The following is a 23623-nucleotide window of genomic DNA, read 5'->3' on the forward strand; positions in this document are numbered from 1 at the left end:
TCAAGTCCTACCCCAGAACCATCTGGGGCACCATGTGATTGCACCATGTCCAACAGGAATCCCAGCTCAATAAAACTGACATTAAAGTCTCCATGTTTCCTCCCGGGATTAAAATAAAATATTACCTGAACATCTAAGAGGTGCTGGAACACTTATCGTACCAATACATAAGCAATGGGGCAGGGTCCCTTGCCTCCCCCATGAAACGCAGTGCCTGCAGACACCACACTGGGACTCGGGGCAATTGCTTTTGCTTCCTTCTGGTTCCCACATGGGCTTTCTTCTACACCTACATCCCCACCTAGAAATGACGGCTTTGGTATCTAGCTGCTACGCTCTGCCCGCAAGTGAGGGTAGCAAAGACATGGTTTTCAGATGGCGAGGTAGGAAGTGAGGAAGAACAAGGTGGGAAAGCAAAGTGCACAGAAAGCAATTACCCGGGAACTTGGAGTCTGGCCAGGGAAGAGGCCACTCCTTTTACAAAGACCTTTCTGAGGGAAATTGGTTTTGTTGGTTGGATTTTCTCGAGTACTAAGCAAATGAAAGACAGGATTTGCAATGTACTCTTTCAGTTACTCTTGCCCAATGTAGGTTGAAAAAACAACACTTTTGCAGCTCATAAAAGACGTCTGTAGTCCGGGGAATCTTCAAGATGCCGCTGCCACGATGCCCCTGGTTACACAATAACCTCGCTGCTATTAAATGTGCTGCTGCTGCTGGACAACATGAGGAAAATACTGCACGTATACAGTATGGCATAATTCTACCCATGTACCACAGGTTTTAGAAAGTTCTTATGCTCACGGTTTAGGCCCACTGAGCTCAAAGCAGTCTTCCCAGAAAGCTCCATGTGAGAAAGACTGGGCCCTAGATATCAATGTCCTTAAGAAGGAGTTCTAATTGATAAAACAGAGACAAAGCTATGTGTACGCTTTCCTTCTGCCATCCTGTTTCCAGAGTTGAAACTCCATCGTGGTCTTTGTAGCTGAAGCAAGAAGCATTCATTGAAATGAAGGATGCTCTGCCCAGGCTGAAGCGTGAGCAACAGCTTTTAGGCACATTAAAGCCAGCAGCAAATCTCCAAGAGCCCCTGAGGTTACTGGAAGATGGTCTGAGAGGGAGCCCACGGAGCGTGGCATAGCAGCGTGAGTAACCCACTGCAAAGGAGAAGAGGGGAAAGGGAGTGAGAGAGGGAGAAAGAAAGCACGGGCACAAGGAAGCTGACCAGCCGTGTTGGTGAAAAGCAGGCTGTCAGCAAAGAGGATGCTTACGGGCTTGAAGTTAGGAATCAAAGAGCAAGTGCCTGGCATGAGCCTGCACTACGGCCCCTTGAAGCAGGGTAAGGCTGAGAATACAAAACCCTGCGACCAATTCTTGGCGTAGATGAAAACTGGAGACTTCCTCCTTGTGCTCCCGGCTGTACAGTTGTTGAGTTACGAACAGGTGAACATGCCCTAAGCCGAGTGCAAACACGTGCTCTAAAATCGTAGCACTTACAAGAAAGGCACTGGTAAATTTTCTTTTTTTCTTTTGTCAGTAAAAAGAAAGGAACCGAGCAAGAAATATTCATCACATTCAAATATCAAAGCATGTTCATTTCTTTATAGTGGTGCTTGTAGTTGCACCATAATTAGAAGCTGAAAAGCATCTTATGGTTATGAAGAATGCATGTGTATCCTTCCCAAAGTCACAGAACTTACTTTGAGGATAAATGTTTTTCAGAGGATTTACAGACCAATCTAATAATCAGCTCAAGTTAAACAGCTCCGTTCAGAAAATTCATACTGTACCGAACACTTTGTAGTACTGCTGGCGTTTTAATATTTTTATTTTATACTGGAAAACTTATCCTCTGACAAAACCCCAAACCGTGCCATTTTGGGGGATGCTGTGGAAAAAGCGACACTTTCAAAATGCCTCCCACCTCCTACTGTCATCGAAAGGCGAGGCAGCCCGCGCTGGCGCGTCTCCCTTGCCCGTGCCCGCGCACGGACATATGCCCATGCAGTGACCCAGCAATGCTCTGATGTCTGAAACATATTCGTGCAGCTGAGAAGAGGGGTGGGATCTGGGAACGTTCCCCATCTTCTGCCGGAACAGACCAGCGGGCCCACCTGCGTGTGCCTGGGGGGAGAAGAGCTGGGGCAGATGTCAGGAGGCAGTGGGAGAGAGCGGAGGCAATCGCGAGAGACGAGTCCTTGAGGAAGTTCATGTGGGAAAAGAGAAGTTTTGCATTTATGGCTCCTCAGGCTTTTTCTGAGAAGCCTTTTCTCTTATGAGGATGTGATGAGGTGTCCCTAGAAGGGTATTTTGGGACCGCAACCTCAGCACTCAGACCATGCTGCAGTTTGAGTCCGTGACAACCTGTTGAGAGCACAGGAAGGGGGCTAACTGCCTTTAGGAACTGCAGCCTCTATTTATACAGGCACAGCTAACGGCCAAATCGCTGAGCCTCTGCTGAGGAAAAGCCAAAAATAAACAACATTAAACAAAAATATTAGGGGATATAAACAGGGACATCTAGTTCCAAGTCAGCCCGAATCTGCAGTCCAGGAAGAACAATAAAGGAACAAATTAGTGCCTAGCGGAAGAAGTTAGCAGGAAACACATCCTTGACTAAAATTCCCAGCTTCATGTCTGCGACTGCAGAGCCAAAAAGGCGAAGGGCAGTTTTGTGATTGCTTGGAGCAAGAATCACGGCCCTGTGCTCAGACCCATGATACTCGAGATGTGCAGAAGGATTTATAAAATCAACTACGGCCAAGATGTAGAATGAAAGCAGGCAAAAAAGGATGTCTGTAAGTTAGAGGTTGTAAGGAAAAAAATGTAAAGGGCCCATCTGGGAAACAACTAAACCAATGCAGCATTTGTGCCACCACAGGATGTTCTGCAGCCAACATTCAGTAAATGGGAGCGTGGAGGAGATGTGCAGTGGTGATTAAAACAGACCAGCAGATTCAGTGATCTGTTGGACACATACAGCACTGAACATCCGAAAGCAGGATATGGGAGGTAGATGGGGGGTCAGGGAGTATTTATATGGCAGGTAAGTGAAGCTTCCCAATTATGACCAATTACTTTCTGACCAAAAAAGCAGGTAGCCTTGTCTTCAGGCTGTGGACACTTTCCTGTGCTTAGGGAAGTGATGCTTCCCCCAGGCGAGCCCATGGCTTTTGCTCAGCAGGCTGTCATGCAAACTGACTCTATCTAAACCCAGCTTTTGAAGGAAAAGCATTTAATGAGTGGGAAGTGGATGGGTCTGTGGACCCTCTAATGGTATAAATGTTACTGGAAAAGCCATTCCATAACATAATGTTCATCAGAGATGCAAGCCAAGGCAGCAGATGGAGAATACGCTGGCAGCAAGCAGAGGAGAAGAAGAGCTAAGCTTTGCAAGTCTCAGGGGAGTCAGAGAGCGCTGGTCCCTGGACGAGGCTCCTGACATGGATAGAGAAGTGGCCATAGCGTGTCAGCGATGGACACACAGTCAAGCCCTGTTTTGGTCAAAGCCACTGATGACTGACAAGCTCTGCTGACCCCGAGCAGCCCCTTCTCTGCCCTGGCTGGTGATAGATCAGCATACTCCTGACAGTGGAGGGTAGCCCTGAAATGGCATGTGCCCTTATTTTAGAGAAGCACAGTACCAGAGGTCTACCTGCCTGCGTCTGGAGTGGTTGAGGCAGAGGTTAAAGGCATAAAATCATTTTGTAAGGGACCCATTGCCGACTACAGTGTTATAGCTCTGGTCGCTTATCTCACAGCTCTGCCAGGTTTTATAAAGGCTACCAAGGGACTCCTCTGTTTTTAGTTTTTTAAATGCAGGTGTCTTGGCTAAGCCAGTTGTATAGGTTCCTTCGAGGTGGCACAGCAGGGAGCAATAAGCCCCTGCAGAGGGGTAACTCATCCTACCCTAAAACAGGTGAGCTGACTCACCTCTGGAAGCCCTCCTCTCTGTTTACAGCCTACCTGGCTTTGATGCCACTGCCACCAGGCAAGTGGGACTTCAACCAGGTGGTCCTACAGACCAACCTACCCCTCCAGAAAGCTGCTCTACGGGTTTCACACAACGCCCGGCAAGACGCGCCTGCTAGGTCAAAATCCGATCACCTACGTAGCGTGTCCAGCACACAGCCCCCTCTCCTACGACACCCCTTAAGCGGAGAGCACAGGAGACGAGCCCAAGGCCTCGGTGGTAGCCCTGCGCTGCACCGACCAGTTACAACAGCATGCCCTGAGGCCACTGCACAGGACCAGCTGGAGACACTTGTTAAGGAGAACGTAGGTACACCGAGAATGACAAATGTGACCTTTGGAAATTCAAATTAGGCTTGGCACATGTCTCTTCCAAACGACTGCTGTGACTCCCATCAGAGTTCACGCGGATACGGGGTACGTCTCAACTGCAGGCTGGCTGCTTGTTTTACACGTGCTGTGGCCCAGCCTCCTCCCCGCCACAGCAGCCGCAAGCCCTTCGCTCCACGTGTCCCTGCGCGTGTTGGACCCAGGCTCGCACGCCCAGCTGGAGCTCTGCGACACGGCGCGCTCCGGCTTTGTAACGCCAACCTGCCCGCTTGCCTGACAACGTGAAAGCAAACAATCTGCGTGCGCCCAGGCTCATGCACAGCTCTTTCTGCAGTTCCTAGCAACTAAATTACGGCCTTCCCACCAATCTACCCTTCCCTGTACATCAGCTTGCTTGTTCAAATACACCCCGCTGAGGGCCAACCCTCTATTCTCACCCAGACGGCTCTTCCCTTATTTGCCTTTTTCCTTTTCCCCTTGCCTCACCGAGATGCACTCTAGCTCTTGCTCACCCCTGGTGTTAAGCCTGCTGTAAGAGACTGATTTATGGGGAGAGAAGGGAAAGCAAAAGGAAAAAAACCTAAAAAGCTCACTCAGGCCACGCTGTGGAAAGGTTATGAAAGTTTTGGGGAAAAAGGATTGCCTACCAGGTGACAGGTCTCACTACTCCTTAATATCCTGCCTCTGATAGGAGAGGTTTCACTGAATTGTCCCTGTCGTGCCGAGCCGGGAGTTCACGATCCTACAAAATGCCCTTGTAAGCTGGGGAAGGAGGAAAACAAAAATTCTCAAGATACTGTGCAAAGCCTTAAGTCCAGCATTTGGTTTCACAGCCAGGACTTGTGAGTATCTGAGTGTATTATCCAGTAGTTGGATCAGGGGAAAACCTGGGAAGAGAGTGGCACAGAACATTTATCGTTATTACGGCAGAAGTTACTAAGGGATTTCTGGGCTGTGGAGAATGTTTGCATGCAACGGGATGGGTTTAAGTTTGATTGAGAGTCAGAATCTTACAATTTTCCTTAGTTTCCTTCCCCTCCCTCCTTTCCTGATCCACACTGTATTTCCAGGGAAGTAGGTGGAAAATTAAATTAAGAAAAATTAAACACTGACCTATTGATGGCAACTCTGAATACAACGGTAATAAACCAAGCAAGGCAAAGTATTAGAGACAGAGACGAGACAAAAAATGCGCATATGCGGCGCTCTCAGCACCTTTGTCACGCTCTCAGAGTAACACTGAGTTAGGTTTCTGCCACAGTTGAATCATTGTGTTGGGCCACCTGAATCAGGAATCCCAGGAAGAGAAGGGCCCTTGTGGAACTTCAGATACCGTTCGTTTGCAGGCTGCTGACAAAAAGCAGCAGCTCTGCTGTCAGAAACCTGCACCTCCATGTCCAGCGTCCTGACAGTGCCCATCTAAGCCTTCTCACATTCTGGGCTGCCGATGCTTGAGGTTTTTTGGTTCTTGCTGTGGGTTTGGTTTTTTTTTTTTAACCATGCAGAAAAAAAGGCAAGATGGGCAATTCTTCACTAGGGGCTCCAACAACTGCTCAGTTGGTAAACGATAACTTGCTGGGATAGTTGGGATTCAACAGCATTGGGCGATGATGACAATGTCTGCCAGGGTGGGTTGGCGTTACGTACGTGTAGTCCAACCAAGCGCTATACACCTGCTGGTGGGACAGCGCCCTTCAAACGCTGCATGGCCACACGACTGCCCATAGGCACCAGCAAGGGTTTCAATGCAATGCAGGAACCCTGCTGTCTCAGAGTTAACTGTTACTGAGGCAGAAAATCCCAAAAAACATGCAACTGGCAATTTGTACATACAAATTTTGAATGTATTAGTAATAGGCAAACAAAACGCCCAAAGGGAAATAGGAATGGCATGTTCAGCAGAAAGCATCATTTTACATTCCCATTGGCAGTTTCCATTAATCATAGGAAAACTGCAGCATTACCCACCCCACAAGCCTCCATTGCTCATGGAGCAACACCACTTGTGCGCGTCCCAGCGCGGCTCATCGCAAGCCTGCAGAGTCAGAGTTAGGCAGTTTGGTAATTTTAATAATAATAATTTAACTTAAGGTAAATTCAGTAATTTAGGAATGCTGTTTTGACCAGTAGAGTTTACAGTAAGTATCTGCTAGGCTAATTGCCTCACAGGTTTTTCAGCGATCACAAGAAACGGGATAAATACCACATAAGCCTGCAGTAATGGCTCCCCCCATAGTTTGCAGTAAGTTCAGGTTTTCACTTTGAGAGTACAGCAATGCTTACACAATAAAAATGACAACAGAAAGGTGAAGGACAAGATAAACGTAGCATCCATAAGACTGGCAAAATGAGGAGATGGCTTTCTGTATTTTTACATTTATTTCACATTTTTATTTCCCTTCCCAAGTCTAGAGGATCTTCCAGCAAAAGCCCAGGTCTCTGAAGTATTTAGGATTTGGGGTATAAAGCGCCTGTATGTTTGGAGAATATCTGCACTTCAGTGGGAATCTGGAGCACCAGCACTTCTGCAAAACCAGGTCAACACGCGATGTTGATAACTACATCTGGATGCCTGAATTTGGATGGAAACGTTTGCAGCAGGCATAAGGTAGCGCCACCTCTGTGAACTTGACACAGCGCGAGCTCGTAACAGCGTCGCCCATCACCTTAACGGCGGTGGCAGTGCTGGAGGGTGATGACTGAATTCCACGTCGCGCAGGAAGGTCTGTGCCACCAAAAAAATGGCTCCTGCTGCAGTGATAAAGTGATGTGTCGCCTGCCTTCAGAAGAATAAATAACACAGCCTTTAAGCTGCTTTTTCTTTCATCTTAGAGACGACACACGGAAGCTCACATTTTAACACTGTTCAGTCCGATACCTGGCATATGATATAACACGCGCTTTAAGGACCAGTTGCAGATAACAAATATTTCCTGAGAACGCTCCAGATGAAAGTCATCGGAGGCCGATTTTAAGTGTGTGAAGCTGCTTTTCCATCTGAGCTTTCACTCACGCAAGTCAAGGTGTACCACCCATCCTCCCAACGCCAGCAAAACGCATTCAGAATATATTCCAGGATTAAGAGAGTGGGTGTAAATAGGCAATAACATAATTGGCATTTGTTATTTTCCTTCTTCGAGAAACAATGGAATCCTCCCCTGTGTAACCCGCAGGGCTGGGAGGGCTACCACATTTCGCGTGTGCGCAGGTCCCCCTGTGTCCCCTGCCCGTGGGGGAAGACTGTCCTTGTTACTTGCGCCCACTTGAGCTTAACCCCATGGCATGGTTAATGCTGGTTTTAGCACAAGTAAAACGCCTCCATAAGGCGAGTCCCAGCCCTCTGCATGTCTGAGCCCACTGTCAATGTCAAGGAAGAGGCGGTGGGAGGCATCAGAAGTAAAAGGATAAAAGCACCTAAGGGATCTGAGCCAGGCTTATCACCGCAGAATCTCTCACTGGACATGCCAGTGAACTCTGACACGTGCCAACACCAGCTTATTCAAACCGGCTGGATCCACTTTCTTGGGAGGACGAGCAAAAAAAAAAGCCTCCTTCCCCCTTGGCCAACTCCACGCAGTAGGACGCAGAGCACTGCTATAGCAGGACCAGAGACAATGAGAGGAGACCACTTCAAACGCTTTCCTACTTTCTTCATCAGAGCGGCGCTTGACTTTCTCTCTAGAGGAAGAGATTTTAAGTGATGTCTACAATTTGTTCAAGCACTAACATCCTGTACCCACTTCTCAAGAATGTGTTACCAAGACACAGAGAACCCAAGAGAGACAACACACCCGTCTGTCGCCACCACAGGAGACAGGAAAGCAGGCCGGGCAGATGATGATGGCACAGCCTGCATTTGAAAAGGAGGGATAGGGGTTGCTGAAGAAAGCATCAAGGTTTTTCAACAAAAGGGTAAATTTTACAGAGTTTTCCTTCAAGAAGTGAAAGCTCCAAAACCGGGCGGGCCACTTTCTTGGGAGGACGAGCAAAAAAAAAAGCCTCCTTCCCCCTTGGCCAACTCCACGCAGTAGGACGCAGAGCACTGCTATAGCAGGACCAGAGACAATGAGAGGAGACCACTTCAAACGCTTTCCTACTTTCTTCATCAGAGCGGCGCTTGACTTTCTCTCTAGAGGAAGAGATTTTAAGTGATGTCTACAATTTGTTCAAGCACTAACATCCTGTACCCACTTCTCAAGAATGTGTTACCAAGACACAGAGAACCCAAGAGAGACAACACACCCGTCTGTCGCCACCACAGGAGACAGGAAAGCAGGCCGGGCAGATGATGATGGCACAGCCTGCATTTGAAAAGGAGGGATAGGGGTTGCTGAAGAAAGCATCAAGGTTTTTCAACAAAAGGGTAAATTTTACAGAGTTTTCCTTCAAGAAGTGAAAGCTCCAAAAGGATATGGATACAGTGGGCAAACTGCAACTTGTGGCACAGTTCTGGGTAAGAGAAAGGATTCTGAGCCACAGGTGGAGAAGAAGAAAGAGAAGGGAAATCAAAGAAACTACCAAAAAATCAGAAGAAAAAGAAGGGAAATAGGATAACAAAAGATAACCCTTACAGAAAGGGTTCAAGATCAGGTTGGACGAGCAACCTGATTGAGTTAACGGTGTCCCTGCTCAATGCAGGAGGGTTGGACTAGATGGCCTCTAAAGGACCCTTCCAACCCCAAACATTCTATGATTCTATGAAAAAACAAACAAACAAACAAACGAGTACCTGAGCTGTCAGGGAATACAAAATAACAGTACCCCCTCAAGGCCCAGGATTTTTGAGAGGATCTGGAGGTTGCAGTGTGCACACCATCTTGCATGTGCTGCGTGCTAAAAATGGGAAAGACGACCACAAATACAATCTCTGCAGCTATTGTAATGCCTAAAAACCACACCGGGCTTTAGCGCCAGCAGCACAGCTACAGCTAGAACAGGAAAATGCAAATGGACCCTCAAAGACTGTTCACTACATGCTGCTTGCCTGTCTTACCTTAATTACACTCTCCCTTTATTCTCCACAGATGAACAGATTCAAAAAAATGGCATTTAATATTATATTCAAACCTTGGGTCAGATACGGCAAAGGGCATGTATTGCTCCTCCAGAATTATACAGTAGTGTTAGACATCATTTTTCATGCCTTTTCTCAGTACTTTTGTACTTGATTCTAGTAGACAGATTAGCAGCTGTAACTGTTTCCTTTGTAGCATACAGATTTAAGAACTCCAGCAGGGAACTGCTGACTATCAATATTTGGAAGGGTTGAAATATCAATGTATGATTTTTTGTCATTAATATTTTATAACATATTGCACTAGTTCCATATTACTTTTAAATCACCACCAAAAGTGACAACCTTAATTAGATTTTCTAAATATATAGAAGACAGAGGGAGGCATTTGGCAGCCAAGCACATTATATCTTTTCCCTATCAGGCTCCAGGTGATCAATCTGATTCAATCTATGCCAGCAAATGGAACGATACTTTACACATAACACTCATGCAAGTATTGAAGTATGGCACACGCACTGTTTTATCCTCAGCAAACTGTACTTGTACGCGTAATTATTCAGGAGTACTGATAGGGTGAAACTCCTATGGAAAAGGGAATGATCTCCCAAGTGAAGCTGTCCTTTTACTGTAAAACACTACTCTCTAACAGGTCACATGCTTTGGAGTTTATACAAGTGAAGGCTGGCCTGAGTCTGTGAAAGCCAGCAGAACCTTCCCAGGATCCTGTGCAAAAATCTCCAAAACTCATCACCAAAACAAAGAGCTACCACAAATGTCATCCCAGAACTATGTACAGCTCTTTCTCCCCTCTGGTAGCTGCTGTAGCTGTGTGCGCATTGAAAGGATCCTATCTCAGGGTCATATCCAAGTCTCTCTGGAAAGGAATGAGAGTGGGAGAACAAAAAGTCAGTGGGCTTTGCAAGTGGAAGCCAAGCTCACGAGGAGGGGAAAATTACTGATGAAAGCACTGGGGAATGACTGCTTCTACGGGCACAATTATCAATCTGAAGAGGGTCACAGAACAGAGATTAAGCTGTTGGACTGGCGTCCAAGAACCACTGGCTCAGAAATGACAGAGCCCTAATCTGATGTCTGTGCCTCCTGAACCCACAAGAAAAGAACCCAAAGTCCTTATTCTTCAGGTGCACGTTTTAGTATTGCATTTCAGTGTAACCTTCAAACACACTGAAACAAAGTAAATATCTTTTGGAGGAAACCCAACACATGTGTCATAAATAACATTAAGCTATATGGACAAATAAAATAAAGGTGATCATTAGCACTTGAGAGTCAAAAAGAGTTAGTCTTCAGAGCCAACACAGCCCATTCTTTTTGTGTTTCTACTTATTTTACACACTTTGTCCTCAGCTTCTGAAAGGGAAATGCATGCATCTATTCAGAACTTCTAACACGGCTGAGCACTGGACCTTATTATCACAAGAACAGAATAAAGTGGGTAGATGCAGAGGCAGCATCTCTGGGGTCCTTTGTACAACTGAACTGGTTATATGGCTGATGAGCGGATTTTCTTTTTAAATTAACCCTTTACACACATTAGGCAGCAGATCTGTTCAGACTGTTGAAAGTTTAGCATTCAGGCAGTGTTAAGCTGGGAGTCTTGCTTTGTACATCGTTTTATTTTTTTTAAATAAACCTAGTAAACAGCTGACTTTAGCACCCTGAAGTATTCTGAGCAGCTGCTAGATGGTAGATCATACAAGCTATCACCTTGAATATTAATACCCGAGCATATGAAGTAATGCACATGGCTTAAACCCCTATAAGCAGCCAGGAGAACCAAGCAGCAGTTACACATACTAAAAGATTCAAGGGGATGCCACGACAGGACTCTCATGGCACACATTTAGAGAGATGCCGAAATGCCTGGCATTATATTACAGAGAATGGACTGAGATGTCATTCATCGCTCAAAACTTTGTAAAAACAAACCCCTTCAATCCTCTTTTCCTGAGGCGCATTTGAATTGCTGAAACATGAACATTTTTTCTCTTAGAGCTGTAAAATTATTACAGTTCCTATATTTTGTAACAACAGTAGATATTGAAAAAGAAAGCAACATCCTTTGCCTTATCTGTGGTTAAGTGGTACACTTTCAAGAGCAACTTTTGATAAATTACTAGTATCTGTGAACAACAAAAGTATAAGGATTGTGATAGTCTAGAAAATATTCTTTGAAATAGTTTAAGTGCAGCAAGAAAAGCATGTGTTTGCCTCATTAGATAAGGATTCCAGCTCTATGGTTTTCCAAAGCAGTCGTTTATTCCTTCAAGTTATTTTTCATATTGGCCAAAAGAATTCAGTACAGGTTTTTTTCCAGAGAAAAAAAACCCAAAAACCCCAACATTGACAGTTGCAATGAAGTATTATCTAAAGCAACATTTCATTCTCACATCTCCTAAAATACATTCATTTCTCTCAAAATAGTATTAAACAATTAACAAAAGAGAATGGACACCAAAATTTTTCAGCAGCTTGAGGCACCATGTTCTCTCACTGGCTGCATACAAGTCACTCGCTGAAACACACAGGCTTCTATCGCAAGAAACTTCTATCTTTTCCCTTTACCCGCTGCATCTTTTCTTTCACTGAATTACTGACGGAAGTGCAACTTACTGCATAAAATACGCAAACATATTCAAGACTACGTTTGCAGCATGCAGCCAAGAATCTGGGGTAGCTGCCTGCAAGCAATTTACTATGAACACAAACACATTCTCTACATCTCGTACATGCAGTTGGCTGACATCCCTCAAACACTTATTCCAGAAAGTCCTGCTCTGTACTAGCTTGCAGAATAACACGGTTTGTCAAGGACGCTGCTGACACTGTCAGTATTCTTCAAGGCAAAGGGCTAGAGAGCAGTGTTGGGAATTTTAGCTTGTAATTGAAAATAGGGTTTTCCCCCTTTTCCCCCCCCCCCCCTTTTTTTTTTAATTTGAGAAATGTTTTAATCACAAGCCCAAATTAAACAACCTATTTCAGATACCTGCTGCCTCTCCACTTCTTACCTAGCACTGTGCATGGTGTTCAGTCTTGCCTAACCCAACTACTGCTTCCTCTTGCGTGACCACCCCAGCTGATTCAGTCTCCGTACCTCACTTACCAATGCTGATTTACTGGGAGGCGGCAGGCTTGAACCTGAAAACATCTTGCAGGAGCACAAATACAGGGATGGAAAGAGTACGCTGCAAAAAGGATAATGCCTGTCATACAGAAAAACAACAGCCCTCTAAGAGTCTAAACCCAGTAGAGTGGAGAGCATTCTTTCATTTGCAGATGCAGTCAGTAAGTGGTTCACCTCAGATTCCTACTAGAAGCCCATGATAATTAGCCACAAGCCATTTTCACCCTGCATGTGGCACAGATTCTGTAGCTACTGGCACCAGTGAGATTAGTTTCGACATAAATTAGGGTTACAAAGTTTGTAAGTCTAGATGCAAATTTGGATTTTGAAATAAGCCACACATTTTCCCCTTTTGCTTAAGAAAGCAGTAAATTACAAGCAGTCATTTTAGCACTTGGTTTGCTAAAAATCTGAAGAAATATCAGAAAACATTCTGTTGTAAAAAAAGGTTGTTTGCTGTCATGGAACAAAGAGGAAGAGAAGTCTTATATTCTGATTCTTATGTACAAATCACTTCAACTTTACTAGCAAACATAACAATGTAAGAAATTAATATAAAACCTAAAGATGTCATATTTTCTTTGCCATACATTGCTACATACTCTTCAGTGACTGTAGGTGCTCTGATTATTCACCTAGTCTCTTAAGATACACTTTCACTTTCAGCTGAAGATCAGATATTAAATCACTTCTTTCCTGTAAAGCACAATACTGTAAATGTATAATAGTAAAGCATAATAAATAGAAATGTTAGATAATAAATTTATTACTGGAAAATACCAAACTAGGTTTCCTTTCTAAAATTATTTTATGACCTATCAGTACAGCAGACTTGGCAGGAGAATCCGGCTTGTATTTACATGTATCTGTTTCGAATGTACTCTCTGTACATGAGGAAGTCATCTTTTCCCAGCGGCTGCATGTTTCCTCTTCCAGCCTGTATGTGAGCGTGAAAAATCTCTATTGATTTCCTATCAGCTCTTGGAGGCTGGACTTCGTAAATATTGTCTTGAGAAAAGGAGGAGATGGGTATTCTGGAAAAAAACCAAACACACAGACTATTTGGAACTTTAGGTAAAAATTTTCCAAAGAGAGAGAAAAGTATTTTTTTTCCTTGAAATATATATGAGAGACAATGGAAGGGCAACTTCTCACTAGATAATTCATTTACCTAGATTTTTATCACTACTGCAGACCTGATAAGACCCAGCTTCCCAAGTAGGGTAATTAGGTAAGTTGTCACTAATCATGTTACAGAATACTTTCTCACTTCCCTCCGCTCTGTCCTCATTTCTTCATCCTTCCTCAGATCTGCTACGGTCAGTAAGTACCCAAGCTGAAACAGATCTGTGCCATGCACTATAGCAGGTAACAGGGAAACTTTATTGAGCTATTCACTTAGTAGCAATTATACTCTGAACCAACATATAGAAAGGCTTGATCAGATAAGAAATTTCCACCTAGTTATCAGGAAACAGACAGCTTATTACCAGCAACAGCACTCTGTACACTGGGACAGCTAATATTTTATGAAAATATTTTTTAAATAGCTTTGTGCCATAAATGCTGTCTTTGAATTCTAATATTTAAACCTACTCATCTTATGAGAAAAATATGTAGTTTACAAGAACCTGAGCATGTCAGCCGTTTTCTAAGCACCACTGTAAATCAGGCTCACTCATAAGGTAGAAACTGGTCTTTTAACTACAACTCTTGAAAAGCGCATAGCCGACAGCTCAAGTAAAGCAATTGTTTGCCTCTAGTCAGGGCTTGAGCTACCACATTTGGAGAACTGTGCCCACTCTTGGGCTCTCCAGTACAAGACAGACAATGAAATACTTGGATCAATCCAACAAAGGCCACCAAGATGATTAGAGCTGGATCACATGGCACATGGAGAGAGGCTGCAAGCACTGGGTTTGTCCAGCCCAGAGAAGAGAAGCTAAGGGAGACCTTATTGCTGCCAGCAACTACTTAATGGGAGGGTATAGATAGTGTAAAGCCAGACTCTTCTTGAAGTGCGTGATTAAAAAACTAATTTCAAAAAGGGAACACAAATTGCAAGATGGGACATTCTGATTAGATACAAGGGAACCTTTTTTCCACTGTGAGGGTGGTTGAACACTGGAACAGGTTCAGAGGCTGTGGAACCTCCTTCCTTAAGGATAATCAAAATGCAAGGGTACGTCACCCTGTGCAACTTCATCTAATTTGGTCCTCCTCTGAGCAGGGGACTGGATCAGATGACCTTCAGGGACCTTTCCAATTTAATGTTCTATGATTCTAAGCCAAACACTTTAGTAATGCGTTCTCCACAATCAACTGCAAGGTAGCAACAAAACTATTTATACTCAATACATAATAAATTAATAAACACTCAAAGCACTGTGCAGTAAATCACTTTGCTTTTAAAACACTGTAGCTATTGTGAAAGCTGTATTCATAAATATACTATGTACATTTCCCAGCAATATTTTAGTAATTTATTTATAAAATACTCCCAGAGTTAAACAGGATAGACATTTAACCTGTATGATAGCAGATCAGTCTGGATTCCACAACAGAACGTTCAATGACTAACATGTTGCCATCTGAAGGTAACCTATACACAAACTTCTGCCAATACTGTTTGAGATTTAGAGGAAATCAAAGCTTGAAATGATCTGACAGAACTATGATTATCTACAACAGCAGATACAATGCACTGATAAATGCTGAAAAGGAGAAATAAATTATTTCTCAGTTACCAAAAAAAAAAATTACATACATGTTTTAAAGAATTCTCTAAATCACCAGTTTCACACATTTTTAGCTCCTATTTCATCTGGAAAAGCCAATTTACTTTCCAGCTAGCTACTAAAATACTGCTGCTTTGTAAATACTCTATATAAACAAAGCTGCCCAAGTATTCTGTACAACAAAAAAGACTTCAGTTCTAGAGACTCACTTTCATACCACCACATACCCTGAACATTTCTCTGTATCAGATATTTCCTTCTAGGTTGAACCAGAATTTCATGGGGCCCATCTCACGGAGTAGCTAGCAGCAATTTTTGTGGACAGATTATTAAAACAGAATAGGTACTTAACAATGCCTTCTCCAGTATATCCTCCTGTATTTGAGCAACCAGGATTCAGGATCTACCTCAATCAAAATTTGAAACTAGACTACTGTTTCACAAAGAGTCATTTCCATAGGTTTTCACTTTTTTCTAGTATCTGACACTTACAGAATCCTGTGGGAATAAGTTCCATTACTTGTGTCTGGTGTGACATTCCTTTCACTTGTTATCATGGGCCTTGGTTGCTCATAATTCTTACATTGGGAGAAATGGTGAACAGGCATTCGCTGTTTGCCTCTTCCACATCACTGTCATACAATCAAGCGCATTTCATCTCTCTTCATACACTAGTTATTTTCTGATCAAGACAAATTTTCTAAATACTTTACATAACAGCATATTGGAATAGTAGCCAGTGCCAGTAGCTGAAACAGTCAGAATGCTATTGTTAAATATTGTATGAGCATACGCACATCTATTTGGGCTCAGAATGTCTCGGGTAAGAAATTGCAGCAGCAACTTATTGTCAAAGCTCAGTATTTCCAAAAGCGAACATCAACCAGCCCAAATGCAATAAAGATTCATAGATATTAGCATCGTTGCCATATTCCACAGAAGCCACAGTCATGACTCACTACCTGGATGCTCTTCAAGAGACAAGAAGTTATTTCTGTGTGTATAATCTCCTCTTTTGAAGGCAAAAACCAAGGAATGATGCCTTTGAACAACTGGGACACTCAAATGATGGCAGAGCCCTTCTATAAATGAAAAGCAGTAGTAATCTTCTAGTTGCATTATGAGCATAAACTAATATTTGACACTGGACCTCTATTAAAACTGCCAAAAAACTTGCTCCCTTATTTTATTAAAATATGTCAGATTTTGGATGTTTCAGCATGTGATGGTTTGTTAATCTTATAAAATGACAGCGATGTGTTATGTAAGATAGTATACCTAATAGTCCACTACAACTGGAATATAAAATACAAATATTTCCATATTAAAGTAATATTTTACAATTTCATATTTAAAATTGTATTTTTTCCATTTTACATGGCAATAAATTCAGTTGATTATACTTGGACTGCAATAATGGAATTGCTTATACAGGTATACCATTGAATTTAAGACAATAAAGTCACTGGTCACCCACAGAGTTTGCCTGCAATACTTAAAACCAAGTGACATTTTACCAGGATGCAGACAGAGTTTGCTAGGTTATGTCATAGAAACATTTGGCCGTTCTAGAGTTAGAGATAAAAATAAAGCTAAAGAGTTTGCAAAGAGTGAAGCCTTACTGCATAGAACATATTTTTAAATTTTCCTTACTTTAGATTGTATTGCAATTCCTGTTTAGGCTTCTTAGTCTTAGAATTCTGTGGCACTATAGTGGAATGTAAGCAAATACTAAAAATGTAAGCAAATTACCTGCTTGTATGATTAGGATAAAATTTCCAAAATGCTTACCATTTTTATGCTTTTCTTAACACAAAACTCTTATTTTAAGAGAGTTGAAACTCTTCTGAAGAGTCCAATCTCTGCTATTACGCTCTCACCAAATCAGTGTTTTATTTGAGCTTTTGCGGTAAACTATGAATACTACTATGGAAATTCTACCATACTTAACCTTTTCTTTCTATTTTTTTTTTTCCCCAGAGTGACAGTTCCTTCTCATTATCACTATGATATTCTTCTAGTTTATAATAAAACATTAAGGTGGGTGTTCTCAGAATTGGTACCGAACATTAGTCCATCTAAATTTATATCTAGATGCTTTAAAAGTAGATTGCTTTTCAAAGCACCCACGGCGCCTGCAGGTATTTATTTACCTAGTCTAAAGCATTCACGCTGAGACTCTAGCAATGGTATTTGACACTAGCACACTGTACTAACTTACCAATGTCACCATCTAACACCAAAAGATGTCACTTAAATGCAGCTAGCCTGTCTAGTCCACTAGCAAGTGAACAATTAAGTAAAAAACCAAAACAAAGCCATAACACTAATTTGATGCCTTCTCTATTTGTTGATTTGTTTCTAAAGACGTGACATTTCTGAAGCACTATGAGTCAAAAGTCATTTCCTTAGGCACAATGGAAACTGGACAGCAAAGTGCATTTCATTTGAAGCATTTAGTAACTACATCTCAATTTTCCACCTACTTCCTTCAACATGATAAAAATATATTGAAAGAACTGCATGTTCATAGATGTCGACTTTGACTAAAACCCCTGTATTAAGCTGTAAGTATTTGTGCTTCTATTATCCAGTCATTTAATTAAAGTAATTGCTCTAACATTATTCATGTAAAAATCTAATCTACTTAATAAGTTTAATATCTTACAATAGAGTCATGAAGGAGAGCACATTATTTATGACTCGGCTATCAGATCTCCCTAGAGACCTGAAGCTCTATGGCCTCCCAATGAAAATTACATAGGTAGGAATGTAAACACCATGTCATGAAGGACAGCATCCTTGACATGCAAAGTACAGTTATTTTCATCCCACTTGTGAACAGGCTTCATGGTGTTACGGTTTCACAAAGAGTAGCATTCTCTCTACAGCAAAAGAAGATACAGCTAAAATCTTCAGTTATAACAAAGATGTTCCATACTTTGAAGGAAAAGTGCATGGTTGATGTGCTTAGCAGTGATAGCAGAATAAAGCAGTCCCCAGAAAGCCACCACGTTTGTTTCAACATTGATTAGTTTCCTCAAGTCTCTCAAGTATATCCAAAAAAGGAGACAAAATGTACTCTGTTGCCTTGTTCGAATCCTAAGCAAATATATATATGACCTACAAAACTCTGCCAAATCCAGAGTTTTTGTTTGGTTGTCTCCCCCTGTAAATGGTATCCCTTTAAATTGCTTGGTGTGCTTTGAAAGAGCCTTCAGCAGAATTTTCCTTCCTTAGACACCAGCATCACCATACAACAAAGTTTCGGTCACATTCTGTGCAAGTAGAGAGGACTGAAAACCAGGAAACCTCTTCTGTCCAATAATACTGAGACTTGTGTCTTAGAGAACTGACCGCAGCAAAACCTGGACTGCATCCCAGTCCCACAACAACCACCTGAAACTCCAACGGCATGTACATGTTCAAAAGTTAGAGAGAGAGAAGAGACTCTCTTTACACAGGTATACATCTAAATGAGCATTTTGCAATACAAATTAGAAGCAGCTTCTCTACAGGGCAGACAGAAGGAATATGAGAGAAGGTCAGAACATCTGATACAGAAAGGTGATCTCTGAGGAAAGATAAATCTTTTAAATAGGGGTGATTTACGTTGACCACAAAGAAAGATCGAACACAGAATGGAACCTAGGGGTAGTACAGGACAAAACAAAACAATCATCAAAAGAACTCACAAAAAAAAAAGAGGACAATTGTGTTTCTTTTTGGAAAGTAAAAGCTTAGACTTTTACAAATAGGATTACTTGAGGAAGGCAGTTCTCTTAAACTGATGAAAAGAAATTTATCACTTCACAGAGAAGACAGAGGGACAGGTTGAAGAAGGGTCCTGAGAATTTTCATTAAAAGGTCTAAAAGTAGACGAGCTGAGGTAGCATACAGTTTAGTACCTTCTGGTTTTTGCTAGAGACTGTTAATACTACAAAACCCCAAATCCATAATATACAATGTAGAAATAACTAGATTTACTGTCATATTTCACAAGAATTTGTTACAGTCACATTTTTAGAGGATATGATTTCAGTGCTGCTGACATTAGGGTCAAAATGACACTTCATAGGCAAAAGTGAGAAACACCAGCCCACTAACCCCAAAATAAAATTAAAAAACCAAGCTTTAAGCCACTGAACTTTTGAAGCATTTTAAAAGTGATCACTGTAGTAAAAGATACAATAGTTCTTAATCTAAAATTTGGAAAAAGGCAAATTTAGTAACAGAGCAGAACATATTTTGACGCATTAAAAAAAAAAAAAAAAGGATCTAAGACCAGTTATAAAACTCAATGTTTTTTTCTAGTCCCGTGGGACTCCTGCATTATCCTTTTAATGCATGACATACAGAAATGCTAAACCAGGTGGATAGCAGATACAAACTAAATTTTTATGCATGTTGCAGTGACAACAAGGTCACTGTCAAGTCAGAATTGTACTGGACTATTGTTTTATAGCTCAAAGTATTTTTTTCAGGTTAAAAAAAAAAGCCCTTGGGTTTGAAAAATGATTGCTAAATTTCATCACAATTCACATATCATTCTGAAGGTATGCATGCCACTGTTGCAGGCTTTTTTTTTTTACATCAATGGATTTTATGAGCTTTGACACATAGATTTTTATTGAGGATTCAACGTAGATAGGGAGGAAATAGTTAGGATCCAGAGATCAGGTGTGAACATTCAGGTATTAAAAATGTATTCATTTTTTTTAAATTTAAAACAGACATAAATAAATGAAAATTATGATCTAAATCAGTATGAGACAGATGAATGCTAGCAGTTTTATTGTTAAAATAACATTGAGCATCTCAGTTGACAACTCTATCAAAAATGCTAGGCACATGAGCTTTTTAATCTGAAAAGCTCAGAGCTCAATATTGACAGAACACATGAATGGGAAAAAGATAATTCTTCCTACATACGTGGGGATCTGAATCACAAGGAGTTCAAATCATTTTTCCAAGATCCCTGGAAAGAGCTCAAGCTCTGCTCCCTGACCTGTCAAAAGCGTGCTATGCAAGATGACTGAGCCAGTCTAACAAATTGCCACCAGCCGCCTAAGAAAGTTCTGCTGCATTTGACCTTGTGGCTCTCTCTCTTCTGTGCTGGCCCTGGTGATAACTGGGACCTTCACTGGTCTAAATAATCTCATTAATCTACCAGGAATCTATTTGCTTTTTTTTGCTGAATTAGTTTGCTGCAGACTGATGAGCTGAGCTGATTTATGGAGCGCTGTAACAAGGAGCAAAGCTTGCACAAGTAACAGAAAAAGTATGTGATTGAGCTGTTAGAATCGGCTCTGCTGTTTTGTTAACTTCTCCCATCAAATCCAGTCATGCTGTGACTTAAACCATAATACCAAACCATTTCACCTGTCAAACTTCAGCAGAGCATTTTATAAACCATCACAACATGGACCTACTTATTTCCTTCAGTCCTCAGCCAGCTCTTTTCTGGAGAGTCCTACAAACTCTGATCATACTATTGCTTTTCCGCAGGGCCTTCCCAGTAGTATTCTTTTTGAGATGTCTGACTTCAAGCCCAAAATGACAAAATGATTCGCTGTATGTGGTGTTGATTCCTGATACTCTTTTGTCTTCTCCAGCCAACATGAAGCATCAAGTACTTTCAGGGAAAGTGCACACAATGACTTTAAAACCGCGGTCCCAGAATATAAAACGAAGACACTCTTCATAGCAGTCAGCTTAGTCAAGCCATTTTGCAAGAGACAAGCACACTGACAGTGCTAACACCATTCAGAATCCCCATGAAAGGCAACCTTTCGTCTTTAGACAAAAGACAAAATCCAGGTAATTTATAAATAGCCTGACCAGTAAATTTCAAGCAAATTCTCACAGGCAATAAATGCTGGAGAATCACAGAAGTGCTTTGTTTAAAATACCGAGAGTCAAAAAGAGCAAAGATTCAAATCAAGTGAGGAAGACTAATCCTTAAAGCTATATTTAGAATACCAGAACAGGGGATACATTTGAGTCAAAAGAACAAGAGAAACTAAAGTTGTTGTAACACATCTATGTTGGATCAGTTAACCCAAAGTGGTTATTTATCCTCATCTCTGCTCTGAATCAAGAGCTACTAGTGAGCTACATACTTTTATTTTGAGGTATACAGAGGTTTTAGATCATATATGCTTCTTAATATACAGCTTAATATACAGAATGAGAGATCCAGTACAGGACATTTTAAAGTAAAATCAAATAATCACCAAACAGGAAAGAATTTCATCCATCACAGAGGCCAAGAGTTTTTAGTTAAGGACAGAAGTAAGGTAGGTGCCTCCCAATTTAACACAGATATTTACACCTCCAAGGAGCTGAAGCACTGCTTGTTTTAAATAAGAGGCACAGCTATCCTGTTTCCGAGAAAAGGAAGACAAAATGAGTTGTAGGTAAAAACACAGCATCTATTCAGTCTCTTCCGGGAGATTTCAAAGGGGAGACTAAGGATAAAAAACTTCACTGAAGACCAGACGTTGCTCTGCCAAAGGGCTGTCTAGCAAGAAGATGCTCTACTGAAGTGCAGAATATGTACTGTTTTTTTAAAAATGAAACCTTGACTGCCACCTTATCAGAAGACAGCCACTACATGAGACCTTTGTGATAATAAGCTTAGTGTAAACAGATGACAAAATATAAACAATTTCTTCACCTATATTATGCATGAATATTTATAACAATTCCCTATTTTGTGAATAAATGCTTTCAATGAAGTTTAACTAATTTTCTGATGTAAAGCAACATTTGGAGTGCGTATTTGAAGCAGAGAGCATGCAAAAAAGCACTGTACTGTGAAACTATCAACACACTTGAAAATCCAAGATAACATCATTTCTGAAGTCACTTGTTGACTAGTTATGAATGCCTTTTGATTCACTGTTTCCACAGCAGTGCCAAGAAACTGTTTAGCTATTTTGCATGGGTTTAATGTAAGAAATAAATATACTTAACACTCTAAACATCCTTTGTTCACTTGCTTTCAACATAAGAAATCTCCCAAAAACTCCTAGGATGTGAATACACAGAAAGATGACAAGTTCAAGACCATCTTTTTCTTTAGTACAGTTATAAAGCAGTGATAATGCCATGTTTATAAATATAAATCTATGTTTTATCTAATCCTCCAAGAAATAGACCTTGTATTAATAAAGTCACATGGAAGTACTGAATGAACAAGAGAATTGCTCTAAACTGAGGTAACAGCTTTCAAAAGTAACTAGGGCTGTAAAACACTTCATTAAAATTAGAAAATGTACTGCTTTGTTTTTACTTTCGTATTTTGAAGTGGTATTATAGATATAATATACTCCAGTAGAGCATTTAATTAACAAAAATGGGAAATACAGATTGCTCCATTGTTCACTGAAATTTGCTTCATTACTTTTATATTGGTGAGAAAATAATGTATATAACATGCAAATACATAGAAACAAACAGTTTAAAAGCCCATATATTCCTTTGCATATAGTTAGCTGCTAACTTGTAGACATTTAGTTGCTACTCAGTTTCAGTCACGTTTGATCAATACTTGGATGACAAGCAGAATCTAGGTAGTCTTGGTTTAAAAAAAAAATAAAAATTACACATTTAACATTAAGGGAACTTTTGAAAACATGGGCCATATGATGTATGTCTGAAGACAGGGTCTGTTTTTCAAATATTTGAGGAGAACATAGCTCTAGACCATGCTGCAAATACCACTCACTAAGGTGTTTCTCCTGCTTGAGCATCACCAGTGCCCCACAAAACCGAACAGCAGAGTAGATACCTATGGATGAATTAAAGGTGGTGCAGAAGCATTCTTGCTCTACTGCATAGGCCACAATGGGCACAGGCACAACACTCTTCTCCAGAAGTGCTGCAGTGAATCAAAAGACTCAATTCCCTGTTCAGGAGGGAATCAAACTTCTTGTACTCCTAGATGTAAGAAGTACATCTGGCAAGTGATTGGGAGAGTATTTTTTAACAGTATCATTTATACCACACTGCAATGAGTACTAGGGAACCAGAAACAGGTGCACTGTGTCAGCCAACAGTAATTATAATACAGTAGTTAGAGTCTCTCTTCACATACATGATAACAGTTTGTGCTAAAAGTAGTCCAGCTCTGTTTAGCTCTAACTAAAATTCTACCCTTTTTTTCCTTCATGGAATTTCTATGAGCAAAAAGAGGAACTTCAATATCCTTCCACATTCTCCACTCCTCTTCAGTATTATTTCACTGCATCACTGTAGTCTCTGTTCAAGTATCCATTGTTTGTTTCTAATCTACACTTAGAGTTTCTAAACTGAAGCCAGAAGGTTCTCTTCAGTATTTCTACAATGCATATTTGAGTTCATAAATATCACCAAAGTGACACTGTAAAAATTTTTGTATTGGCTTTTATCTATTTG

General features: G+C 41.3%; 1 protein-coding gene across 1 annotated transcript in view; it reads right to left on the bottom strand.

The window, feature by feature from the left end:
- Positions 1 to 11126: 11126 nt before the first annotated feature.
- Positions 11127 to 23623, bottom strand: part of FIG4 (FIG4 phosphoinositide 5-phosphatase) — a 71260-nt gene continuing 58763 nt past the window's right edge. Inside the window, exon 24 of the mRNA XM_035900308.1 lies at positions 11127 to 13498. Within this exon, the coding sequence (XP_035756201.1) occupies positions 13321 to 13498 (178 nt within the window). The 3' untranslated portion in view covers positions 11127 to 13320. The remainder of the gene's footprint in view (positions 13499 to 23623) is intronic.

The sequence above is a fragment of the Egretta garzetta genome, unplaced genomic scaffold (assembly GCF_000687185.1).
Source record: "Egretta garzetta isolate BGI_Z169 unplaced genomic scaffold, ASM68718v1 scaffold138, whole genome shotgun sequence".
In the NCBI taxonomy this organism is placed as follows: domain Eukaryota; kingdom Metazoa; phylum Chordata; class Aves; order Pelecaniformes; family Ardeidae; genus Egretta; species Egretta garzetta.